The 12,932-nt window shown below is 48.6% G+C and overlaps 1 protein-coding gene across 17 annotated transcripts in view; it reads left to right on the top strand.

Annotated features, from left to right (window-relative positions):
* Positions 1-12,932, top strand: part of sif (still life) — a 95,394-nt gene that overhangs the window by 29,285 nt on the left and 53,177 nt on the right. For 2 of the 17 annotated variants that reach the window (XM_033383691.1, XM_033383692.1), the window contains exon 2: positions 1,577-5,337. The exons of 11 other annotated variants lie outside the window; for them this stretch is intronic. In XM_033383691.1, coding sequence (XP_033239582.1) covers positions 2,803-5,337 — 2,535 coding nt within the window. In that variant the 5' untranslated portion in view covers positions 1,577-2,802. Of the gene's footprint in view, positions 1-1,576; positions 5,338-12,932 lie in introns of those variants that run through there. 4 more of the 17 variants (XM_033383699.1, XM_033383697.1, XM_033383696.1 and 1 more) reach the window with 2 other exon arrangements.

The following is a 12,932-nucleotide window of genomic DNA, read 5'->3' on the forward strand; positions in this document are numbered from 1 at the left end:
GGACATCCGTAGAGCACGAGCAGAGTAGTAAGAACAGTATTGGTATCTCCATAGAGCAGAGGCATGGAACAGTAGGGATATCCTCGGAGCGAGAGAAAGAGACAGCGCCAGAGCCAGAGCCAGAGCCAGAGCCATGCCCATACTCATAGCCATAGCCATAGCCTGTTTCCGAGTCATATCTCCCCATGTAGATGTAGACATGAAATTTATGCATTTGCTGCCACCAGCCCCCAAAAAGTATTTATGTATGCGCTTATAAATATATGCACATCTCCTGCTTCTGCCTCTCTGCATGTCTGTATCTGTGTCCGTGTCCGTGTCTGTGTCCGTGCAGATAGCCAACAAATTTATGCTAGCAATATAACAAACAAAATATTTGCGCACGAGCTGCAAAACTTTTCGCAGAGCAACTTTAAAATAACACCGAAGACAGCAGCAGAAGAGGCAGCTTCCCGTATCACAAAAAAAAATAAGGAAAAAACTGACTTGTTTAACATGAAACAATGTTTTCGGATGGCCTTTATACATACACACATAAATACGTATATGCTAATTAAAGCGCCTACGCCTAGGAGACACGTACGGTGTGTGCTCGTACGAGGCATAGACAGATGGATAGATAAGCAAATGGATACAGGGATAGATAGGGAGAGATGTGCAGAGCAGATGACAGTCCTGGATTTGTCTGGGATTTGGGACTTGGCTTGTGTAAACGAACTATGAGGATTTCGAGGGAGTCAACAAATATCCGGGGAATCTGCGAATATATTTCATGACATTTATTTAAAGTTAAATCTTGAGTGTGACTTTCTTTATTGAGTGTTTTTTTCGAGAAAGACTCTGGGACTCTCTGCCTCGTGCTAAAGACTCCCGTAAAAGGACTCTCCAATTTAAGTCCTGCAAAAATCACCTTTCCTAAACCTTTCGAGAGTTGAAAAACTAACAAGTATCTGACCCACTACTCATGATGTATTTTCTCATAATAGGACCCTCCATTCCGATTAAAAAGATAAAAAAACGTCCTCAATTCACAAAAAAATGAAATGAAATATAATTAGCTTTTTCTTTTTGTATATTAACTTTTTTGGAGGCAGATATTAGTGAACTCTGTTTCCTTGCCAATTATAGCTACCCCGTTCTTTGTTCGAATTCAAATCATGGAGTAGCCACTGCACTCAGAGTGCCACTATCGATTCGCTCGTTTAGTGTTTCCTGAAATTTAAATCCTGTAGAGTACCCTCGTAAAGGGAATAATAAAAGTCAGGAAACCCAAAAAAAAAGCGAACAAACTACAACTTGTTTGCCCCACAGAAACATGGTAACATGACAGGGCAGTGGCAGTGGCAGTGATAGGGGGAACGGCACTGCAAAACGCTTTGTGATTTATAGAGCAAAACAAATATAATTAAATAAATCCTCGAATAAATACACACAGAAGCACACACTCACTTAAACACTCAAACACACACACACATACGCAGACAGACAGACAGTCAGATAGTCGACGGACTGATAGTAAAACGATTTCTTTTTTGCTGCCCGCAAAAAGGCAACAAGTAAAAATAATTAATTATAGATAAATGTGTGTGTGACGCGCATAGTCCCCGTACCGTGTGCGTCCCCCGAGACAGAGAGAGAGAGAGAGAGAGCGAGCGAGCGAATGAGAGGGATAGAGCGAGTCCGGCGGAGAGATAAATTACCGAAAAGCAGTTTGTAATAAATGACTCTGCCACAAAATGAGCTTTTAGTTTAATTAATCAAATGAATAATAATCGCCAAATGAATAGAGAAGTGCATAAATAATAGCGAGAGCGAGTAGTGCATCATCCATGGAGCGAGAGTGTCGTCGTCCTCCATTGCATGGCCACAACGGGAGTAGTAGCCCCGTAACGAGTAACGAGTAACGAATCGAAGAGCAGCGAGTCGGGACAACGAGTAGCAGAAACGAAACAGCAGCCCCACCCATCCGAGCCGTATTATCCGCCCGTTTGTGCATACCGATTACCGTTACCGTTGCCGCTACCGTTGCCGTTGCTGTTGCTGTTGCTGCTCCTCCTGTGATTCATTCTGGCCGCCCAACAAAACAACAACGAGCGGGAACACAGCGGCGACAACAACAACGGAGCGGTCGGTGCGGCCCTCAGCGGCGGGCCTGGCGGAGGAGGCGGAAGCGGGGGAGGAGGAGGAGGACAAGGACACGGACAGGGCGGAGGAGGAGGAATCGTCAGAGTCGGTGCCAGCGGTGGAGTCGGAACAGGAAACGGAAACGGAGGAGGCGGAGGTGGAAGTGGAAGTGCAGGTGGCAGTGCTGGCGGCGCGGACAGCGACGGCGATCCCAAGAAAACCTTCTCGCTGCACTGCTGTTGCGTGATCGTCGACATCACACCCGTCACGCACCCAGGACGCCTGACATCCGCAACAACGGCCTCGGGAAGGGATGCGGGTGGAGCCGCCGCGGGACAGCAAAGCACCGGCGGCGGCTTGGGGCTGGGTCTCGGCGAGAATGTCTCGCAACTGGCTAGCCAGCTCTTCCGCTTTGGCAGCAAGAAGCGCGGCGTCTGCATATGCAATGCCCAGTGTCGACTCCAGTCGCTCGGCGAAGGATCCCTGGGGCCGACCATCAAGCCCCATCACGGATCCCTGGATCGACTGCTCAAGCAATCGGAAAAGACGGCGGCAGCTGGGGGAGCAGCACCTCCCGTTACCGCTGAGCGCTCGATAAGTTGGGTGGTGGATGGTGGTGCGGCAGGGACCGGGGCCCTGCTCAATGCCTCCTCCGACGAGAGCGATGAGAAGAAGAAGATGGAGGAGGCGGGGGCCGCACCGCCGCCCAGGCCCCCGTCACGCTCTCAGAAGCCCACGGCCAAGGAGGAGTTCGATCGGGGCGTGGAGGTGGAGAAGTTCTATCACCAGATCAACGGCGACATCTTCGAGATCACGCGGAGAGTGCGTGCTCGCGACGAGGAGACCATGGAGCAGAAATGCATCCGTCGCAAGGGTTCGGTGCGCCTCACCGAACCCCCTTCCTCCGGTCACAGTCACGTGCGGATGGAGCAGCAGAAGCCGCAGCTGCCGCCGCGACGCCAGAAGAGCGCCGAAGAGGTGGCCACCATGCCGAAGAGCGCCCTGCGGCAGGCGCCCGAACAGCTTGAGTGGTTCGACCGCAAGGCCCAGCAGCGTCACTCCGCCCGCTCCGCGGAAGGGGGACAGGTACGAGAGGAGACCATGGAGTGGCTGAAGCTGCAGAAGACGGCCTCGCCAGCGGCGGCGGCACCGGCCCGCACGTCTTCCGGACCCAGCGAGATCACCGTCCTGAAGGACGAGCTGCCCGACTGGCTGCTGGATCACCTGCCCAGGAAACGGGAACGCCTGCCCTCGGATGCGGCCAAGGGCCAGAGCTCCTCCTCCGCCTACGCCAAGGCTCTGTCCGAGCTGCTGAAGAAGCCCCTGTCCCGCCAGAGCTCCGGACCGTGCGAGTTCTCTCTCCTGAAGACGGACATTGTGGAGTGGCTCACGAAGATGCAGGCCAGCGGTGCAGCCAAGCCGCGGCGTTCCCATCATCGTCGCAACGGGAGTGGGGGCGATGCCCCGAGGTCCAATTCCCAGGAGGAGCCCATGGCTCCGGCCAGCTCCCATCGCAAGCGGCACTCCCTGGGCCACAGTGGAGCGGTCAGCGAGGAGGAGGCGCACCAACAGCTCTCGCAGCCCCCCGACTGGATAGCCTATCCCCTGCACAAGCTGCAGTCGCTCGGCAAACAGCCGCCACCGCCGCTTCCGGCCCCGAACATTCCCAGCGGCTATGCGGTGCCCAGTGGCCTGGCCCTGGCCCACACACCTCTCTGCCAGCGAAGGGAGGAGCGGTCCAGGGAGCGCCGGCTGCGACACTCCGCCAGCGAAGTGGTGGGAGGAGGCGGTCCTGGTCCATCCATCGCCCATCTGGAACGCCTCTACGCGAAGCCACACAAGGAGCGGTATCAGTATGTGCCCAAGGCCAAGGACCCCGCCGTCTCCGGCTCGAAGAGAGAGCGATCGCGTCGCCATCAGACCCAGAGATCGGCCACCGTCTCGGACATGTCCGCCCAGCGTTCAGGCGGCTACAAACGCAAGTCCTCTAGCGCCGAGCGGGCGCCACGCTCCCCATCGCCCGGCCCCTGCACAGATCCCGACTGTCCGCTGCTGCCCATCTGCACGGATCCCCACTGCCGCTACCTGGAGTGTCAGTCCCAGTCCCAGGCCCAGGCGCAGGCGCCGTCCAGCCGCTGCCTCACTTCGTCCGCTAGTTCGGTGAACCTTGCCCGCCACCAGCAGCTGGCCCAAGTGCAGCTCCATGCGGTGCCCGCCCATCTGATGGGAGCAGGAGGAATGGGCTCCGATGTGCCCACAACGCCATCGACGACGGCCACACCGCCGCCGCCGCCACCGCCACAGGCAGCAGCAGCAGCAACAGCAGCATCAGCAGGAGGGGTCGAGCGGCGACTGGTCATCTGCCACGAGTGCCGCTCCTGCTGCGCCCCGCTCCTCAGCTGCCAGAATCGCAAATGCCTCAATGCCGCCAAGTGCAACTCACTGCCTCGCTGTGCCGCCGACTTCAACCGTCTGCGGACACAGCTCGCCCAGCCTCCGACCACCCTGGACGACATCGAACCGGCGCCGCCTATTGTGATGATGGACCACATCGAGGACCTGGAGATGCGGCCACTGCCATCGCCGCCTTCGCATCATCACTACCGCAGCAACTCGCAGCCGAACACACTACAGCGCGGGGACTCTGCCAGTTCGGGGGCAAGCCATGGGGCACTATCCATGGGCATGAATCTGGGATGGCTGGAGCCGATGACCAGTCTCGTGCAGCCGCTGCCCACGGCCTATGTGCACCATCATGGGGCGACGATCAATGGGAAGCTGATGAAATCCGCCTCGGCGGCGTCGCTCAACTCGCGTCGGAGGCGCCACAAGACGGTGCACTTTGGGGAGAACCTTCTGCGGGAAGTATGCCAGAACCGGAAGCTCATCAAAACGGAGCAAGTGCCATCTGGTTCGGCACCGATGAAGGCCAACATACAGATGCTGTACAACTTTGTGGAGGGTGTCCTCAGTGCCTGGGTGGACGATGACGAGGATCAGGTACGCTCTGGCGCCGAATCGGAGCCAGAGCATGGCGGTGTGGTGGCCCTGCAGCCTATCCATCGATGCAATCGCCTGCGCTACCAGTGCATCCGTCGGGTGGTCGAGGAGGCGGCCGATCTGCAAGGGACCCTCAAGCTGGGGAACTCCCGATACAGGCATCGCCATTGGCGCAGCACGGCCAAGCAGTGCAACGAAATGTTCCTTCGCAAGGTAAAAACCCATCCATCATATCGGAAAGAGTATTATGTATCTTTCAAGACTTTCAGATTTGTTTCTTGAAATGAATGAGAGTACCATCTAATCTTTGGTACTCCTTCTTCCTTAATTTGTTGGTTGCTTAACAAAACGTTGATCAAAGCCAAAGCCCATCCTTTTCACGCTCGAGCTGTTCTTCCACAGCGGCTCCTTCCACAAAAGGAGCAATAAATTAAAGCATTAGCCCCACCCCAATCTCCCAAAAGAAAAGCTCTTAGCACACACAGACACACAGGCACACAGGCACAGATACATAGATACATATATACTCAGATACACAGATACAGAGAGAAATGGCCGTACCCATCCTTTTGAAGTGCTGTATTTAGTTTTTGGGTAATGAATGGCATTGATTGCAATACGCATGAATCACAGACAGTGCTTCAAAGTGATAAAAGGCCATTTGTGCGATGAATAAAGAAGAGAAACCATTGGGAAAAGAGTACAGATATATAGATACATGGACACATAGAATATAGAATTCGCTTCTAGCTCTTGCTTAAGCCGGTTGTGTTTATTTCTTGCTCCCGCATTCTCCGCCCTTTGCCTAAATATCATACAACATTGTTGTGACTTTGTTTTGATATATTATCGCATCTCTTTAATTTGATTCTACTTTGTGTTAACCACCAGTGTTTTGTTAGTAAACAAGTGTTTAATATAAATTCAATATTGCAATCGTAACGCATCGGACTCGTGCAGGCAATTTTTTATTGTTTTTTTGCTCAGTCTGCTTTTCGTTATCGCTTCTTCGGTGTGCACTGTTCTCGCGCATCAGCGTTTGCATCGCCCACACTCTCTCGTGAGCATAAGCGGGCTGCTCGCATTGTTGCTCTCACTCTCTCTGGATTGCTTATAGTCTCCCTCTCTGTGGACTTTTCTTTTGTGTCTCTGCTTTGGTGAGTTTACTGCTCGTTTTCTGCACTTCGTTGGATCATCTGTTTTGAATTATTGCTGCTGCAGCTGATTGCTGGCTCGCTCTGCTGTCTGCTCTCCTACTTTACCTGCGATCTAACTCCGCTCTTTTATTATTCGTGCACAGTGATTCTACTGCTGTCAATAATGGCAATCGTTTGTAGTGCAAAGAAATGTGAATTCGGTGGTGTTATCATTGGTGATTCATTTCTTAGCTGCTGGCTGTGCGACAATTTTGCCCACATAAAATGTGCTGGTGGTGGAAATTTTGGCCGGTTGAATGATCTAATCTCGAAACGCATGGGCCTGTCTTGGTCATGTCTGGCTTGTCGGGAGATTGAGGCCGAAATGCGCACATTTATGAGACAGACTCGAACTGGGTTTCTGGATGTCCGGAAACAATTTGTTGCTCTCAACGAGAATTTTCTTGCCCTTGAATCACAGTTTCTTGGGCTCAAACTCTTGAGCGAATCGCCTAGACGGAAAATTCCGCATAATGATACCAATCTCTTGCAATCTAATCCGATTGGTACGCCTGCCTCCCACCTTAATCCATCGGCAGCATTTCCGTGTAGTCATGCCACGCCGTTGTCTGTAAATCCGCCAACGGTGGCTCCGGAGTTCTTTACACCGAGCAATGTGGCCGTCATTTCTGACGCGGTGAGTGCTCCTAGTGCGGGTGTGCTGGTTGCTGACGACGTCTTGCCAACTCCTGCTCCAATTCCTGCTCCAATTCCTGTTCCAATTCCTGCTCCAATTCCTGCTCCAATTTCTGCTCCAATTCCTGCTACATCCATTGCTGCCAATTCCTCTGCCCTTGGACCGAGATCTCTTTTAGGAGTGGCTCCACCATCTCGATCTCGCTCGGGACTTCAACTTAGAGCAGTGGTCCCTCGGAAAGCAATATTTGTTTCTCGTCTTATTCCTGAGGCTACAACAGAGGATGTTAAACAACATCTCTCCTCTAAACTTAACACCTCGCCTGTTGATATAGTTGTGACTAAATTTACATTTAAACATAAGCGCAACATATCATCATTTAAAATTCTTCTCCCTGATTCTTTACTATCCAGTTCTCTAAAACCGTCAATATGGCCTGAGCATACAATTGTGCATGAGTTCCTTCTCAAAGATTCGAACTCGAATCCTAGAATAACTGAACATGCTCCAAAAAACTGAAGTACTATTTTTCCATGCACTATCAGAACGTTCGCAGTTTGCTGGGAAAATTGCGTCAAATTCATACTAATAGCGCGTCCTTTGATTTCGATGCCATCGCGTTTACCGAAACCTGGCTTAACTCCTCTGTCAATGATCATGAAATTTTCATTGATAGTTACACTATTTATAGAATGGACCGCCCATCTTTTGCAGGTGGGGTTCTGATTGCAGTTAAATCTGTTTTCTCATCTGAGTTATTCCCATTTAATAACATTCACGGAATTGAATTTGTTGCAGTCAAAGTTCGTGTTGGCTCCGCATTTTTCTATTTAACCTGCTCTTACATTCCTCCCAGGTCTGATGCTGAGCTTTACTTACACCACCTCTCAGCAATTAATATTGTTGTTTCTGCATTAGGGTGCCATGATCGAATTATTGTCATGGGGGACTTTAACCTCCCATTTCTTTCTTGGCTGCCTTGTGATGACGCTAACCTATTGTTTCCCAATTGCCATAATGACTTTATCAATGGGCTAACGGATAGTTCCCTTGTCCAAATTAATGCCGTTAAAAACATGAGGGACAGACTTCTTGACCTCGTTTTTGTTAACGATGGTTCTCTTGCTACGGTATCTAGAGCAAGTCCAATATCTCTCCCTGAAGATCCTTACCATCCAACTTTGTTGATATCACTGGAGTGTACACAATCTGGATGTGTTGACAGTTCCATGGCTCCTTGTCACATAAAGTGTTTTCGCAAAACAAACTTTATCGATTTAGATCTACATCTCTCGCGTGTTGATTGGTCGTTTCTTTATTCATTACCGAACATAGATGCAACTGTTGACTCGTTTTATAGTTCTATTTACTCCGCCCTAAATACGTTTGTTCCTGATATCACTGTACCTGTATCGTCCAAGCCTCCTTGGTTCTCCAAGTATTTATCATACTTAAAAAATAATAAATCCCGGCTCTATAAAAAGTACCAGAAGTCGGGCTCCACGTTGGCTTTAGCTCTATACTCCTCCGCTCGCTCTCTGTTCCTTGCCGTCAATAGTCAGTGTTATAATCATTACCTTTCACAATGTAGTAGAAACTTTCGTAGTGATCCTAAAAAATTCTATTCATTCGTTAACTCTAAGCGCAAGTCAAACGTTTTTCCTCCGTCCCTTCATTACCAGAACAAAACAGAAGCTTCTGCTGTTGGTATTGCAAATTTATTCGCTAACTTTTTCCAAACAACGTACTCGTCTCATATTTACAACGCATCCACTCCGTATCCGTACCAGCTACCTCAAGCTAACAGCATTTTTCTGCCCTTTTTCGAGGAAAGCGTTGTTCTGGAAGGTTTGTCATCTATGGACATATCGTTTTCTGCGGGTCCAGATAAGGTACCAAGTTGCATCTTAAAACACTGTGCCCAGTCCCTTTATAAACCCTTGACCTTTCTCTTCAACCTCTCTTTGGAACAGTCTTGTCTCCCAGTAATTTGGAATGAGTCCTATATCATTCCGCTTCACAAAAAAGGTTCAAGATCAAACATTGAAAACTATCGTGGTATCGCAAAGCTTTCCGCCATCCCTAAGCTTCTTGAGTTCCTGGTCACCCGGCAACTGCAACATCTTTGTTGCAGCCTGATATCTCCGTCGCAACACGGTTTTTTCAGACATCGTTCAACATCGACTAACCTTCTTGAGTTTTCTAACCTAATCCACCGTGGTTTTCAAATTGGTTCGCAGACGGATGTAGTTTTTACTGACTTCAGCAAGGCATTCGATTCTGTGAACCATGCTCTGCTTATTCACAAGCTCTCTTTATTAGGGTTCCCAACGAATCTTCTAGATTGGATTTTGTCCTATCTCTCTAACCGCACTCAACGTGTTTTGTTTTCTAACGTGTTGTCAAATACTGTAAATGTTACTTCAGGTGTGCCACAGGGAAGTCATCTGGGCCCGCTTCTGTTCATTTTATTTGTGAATGACCTTCCTCAAGTCATAACATACTCTACTGCACTAATGTATGCTGATGATGTCAAAATCTGTCTTTCTTACTCTGATTGGTATTTGCACACACGCCTTCAACTTGATCTAAGTGAACTACTATTGTGGTGTTCAACTAATCTTCTTTTTCTGAACCTTTCCAAATGCAAACTTATGACATTTTATCGTCGCGCTCCTCATTTTGTCCCATATGTTCTAGGAAATCATGTCCTTGAACGAATTTCGAGTTCAAATGACCTCGGAGTCCTTTTTGATCATAAGATGTGTTTTAACGCCCATATAGCTGCAACTGTAAATAAAGCTAAGGGTGTTTTAGCGTTCATCAAGCGTTGGTCCAAGGAGTTTGACGACCCGTACGTTACAAAACAACTGTACATCTCGTTAGTACGTCCTATATTGGAGTATTGTTCTTGTGTGTGGAGCCCGCAGTATAAAGAACAGCAGGCTGTTATTGAATCCGTGCAAAAGCAATTTTTAATTTTTGCCCTTCGGAACTTTAACTGGGACTCAGGTAGAATCTTGCCACCCTACCGGTCTAGGCTAAATCTTATTGACCTGCCGTCGTTGCACCATCGCAGAATATGCAATGGCGTAATGTTCGTGCACAAGCTCCTTCTTGGGACTGTTGACTCCCAAACTCTCTTGGGTCAGATTGACTTGGCCGTTCCATCTAGACCTACCCGTACTTTTAGGCCTATCCGTCTACCCATATGTAGATCTAATTATGCTGATCATGAACCTTTTAGGGTTTTATGCCATAATTATAACTCCCTCTGTCAAACCCTATCCCCTGAACTGTCTCTTAAACTAATTGCATGCAATATTTATAATCATTTAAATTTAGCTAACTTTTAACTTATCTTTTTCCGCCTTTAGTAACTAAGTACCATTATTAACAGATAATTGTTAATTAAATAAATAAATAAATAAATAAATAAATAAATAGATAGACGGATAGATAGTTCAATAGAGATAGCAGGTATCCTCCTGCCGATGGTCTGTCTTTATGCGTATAAACTGTGAGTAACACAACTCCACAGCTTAATTGAAATGCCCAGAGATACATTGAGAGAGCGACAGAGATACATGTTTACATGTATCTTTCGTTTGGTTAGACTTGACAAACAAAAGATACGATGGTCAAGAGACACAGATACTCGTACTACAAACAGAAGCAGATATTCAAATGAGTGGAGGAGCCTGAATGGAATCAAGGATTAGGGGAATGGCCAAGTGCATATTAATTAATGGCTAAGGATCGATAGAAGTAGATAGAAAGCAGATAAAGGGAAAGTATGTCCGTGAATAAAATTCGTTGGATTAAAGATACAAAAGTATCTGCGGAATCGAATGTGTGCGGGTGCGGGTGTGGCTGTGGGTGTGTGAAAGGCTCATTTAACGACTCATTCATTCTTTTGATCAAATTAAAGCTTATTATGTAGCCACACGAACTGAATATAAAACAAGCCTCCCATTTGGGGGTGGCAATTATCCCCGGCATCCCCTAAACCTCCAGCGCGTATTTATGCCTGTCAGTTTTGATTGATTCAATGCTAAACAGGTTTCACCTTCAGACAATTAGTTTTGCAGATTTAATCGAATTGCAAATGACATCCCTCTGCGGATGATGCTTTGCAGGATAATTCCAAATTGATTTTCTCTCAGTGCAACGGCAAAAGCATCAGCAAAGAAGAAACTTAAAAAGACAGAACCCCACTCGTATCTATCTATCTATCGTTGAGAGCCTTGCCCCCTCGTTATCCTTAACGAAGGAGTAGTCTCAATCGACTGCATTCCAGATTTGTCTTTGAATCAATTTCATTTTGGGGAGAAAAACAGCTTTCTTTTGCCCTGACACAGAGGCAGCCGGTCTCCTTTGCTTGAGCTGCCTTAATGCCTCACTTAATCGCAATGCCGAAGACGTGCCACAGATACAGAACACCACGAATACCACATGAGCCAGCCGGGAGGAGCCGTGCTTAACCTTATGGGGACACAGGGAGGACGCGCTGCATAAACACTCTATCAAATATTGTAATTTTTGACGACAGGCGACATATGACAAAGATTTTTCGCTTCAGCAGAAAAGGAAAAACATCAACGGTGAATGGGTGTTTGGGTGGATGGTTGGATGGGTGGAGGGGGGTGACAATGGCTGTGCCAACGACATCTCTGATGCTCTCTCACATTTGACATTCAAAAGTCATTGATAATTATGGGTGAAACGTGAACGACAGCCGCATCGAGGGATCACAATCAATTCTTGATTAGAAATCGTAACGAAAGGCCTCCCCCGAAAAGCAGAAAAGCACCTGGGAATCCCCCCACACCACCGTCCCACCTGCTTTTTCGAGAAGCAGAAGCAGCAGCAGAAACACATCCCATCCGCTGCCTAAGTGGGCGTGTCTGCTGTGTGCTGCCTCGTTCAGGGTTCGTCTGTGCGTAAATTGAATTTTGATTTTGCACTGATGCTGAGATATGGCGTATTAGGCCCCAAAGTAATCAGATGGAGCGCACGAGGAGGTGGAGATGGAGGTGGAGGTGTAGGGACGAATGACTGACTGGCTGGCATTTAATCTTTTGTGTGATTGTTGTTTGGGCCGCTTTCTCGTTCGTGTTTTGGGCTGCCCATTTAGGCTTAGACCCATGTGAGTGCCTACCATTCGTGCCATTCGTGCGGCTCTTGCCAGTAATGGAAGGGAAGCGAAGAGAGAGCAGCGGCTAGGGAGAGTTGTAGGCCCCGTAAATCTCATTGTCAGTTTTTGGGTACTGATGAAATTCAAGAAACACTACTCCGGGAACGGGGGCGAGGCCAATTAAAAATTCATGAATCATTTGACAAACTCTTTGGACGGTCACAGGACGCAATCACTTTTCGGGAGAGGGTTCGTTCGGTCGCTCGTTCACCAGGTTTATTTGGGGCAACGGCGACCAAGAGGATTCAGGCAGGGCGACAGCCAGCATTTCGTATGCAGAGTAATCTGTTGTGAAAGGGTACATAATTCCCATAGTTTAGACCCTAGGCCCCCGGTCCATCCTCATCCTCGTCCATGGACACTGCTTACATTTGGCTCCCCCTGCTGCCCCCTGTTGCCCACTGTTCCCACTGCTCCCCCCTGTTCCTTGATTCCCATTTCCTTCCTTAAGGGATTCATTTTCAGGATAAATGACGTTAAAGTCACAAAATTTGATTTACTAAAGAGGTTTCTCTGTTGGATTCTCTTTCTCGCTCTCTGAAAGGAGTAATGGTCGAGTACGAGTGCCTTTTACTGGGTCAGTCTTTAAATCAAATGAATATCTACGAGTATGGAGAGTTTTTCACTGCAATCCTTACTCCAATCCCACCTTCTCTTCCTGCCCTCACACACACACACAGACACACATTCGATTCGATTCGTTCGATTCGATTCCCTTTCCCACATGCCGCATGCCACATGCCACAGGAAAATTCCACATTTTCCCCCCTCCTCAGCC

This window comes from Drosophila pseudoobscura, chromosome X, assembly GCF_009870125.1.
Source record: "Drosophila pseudoobscura strain MV-25-SWS-2005 chromosome X, UCI_Dpse_MV25, whole genome shotgun sequence".
Classification (NCBI taxonomy): domain Eukaryota; kingdom Metazoa; phylum Arthropoda; class Insecta; order Diptera; family Drosophilidae; genus Drosophila; species Drosophila pseudoobscura.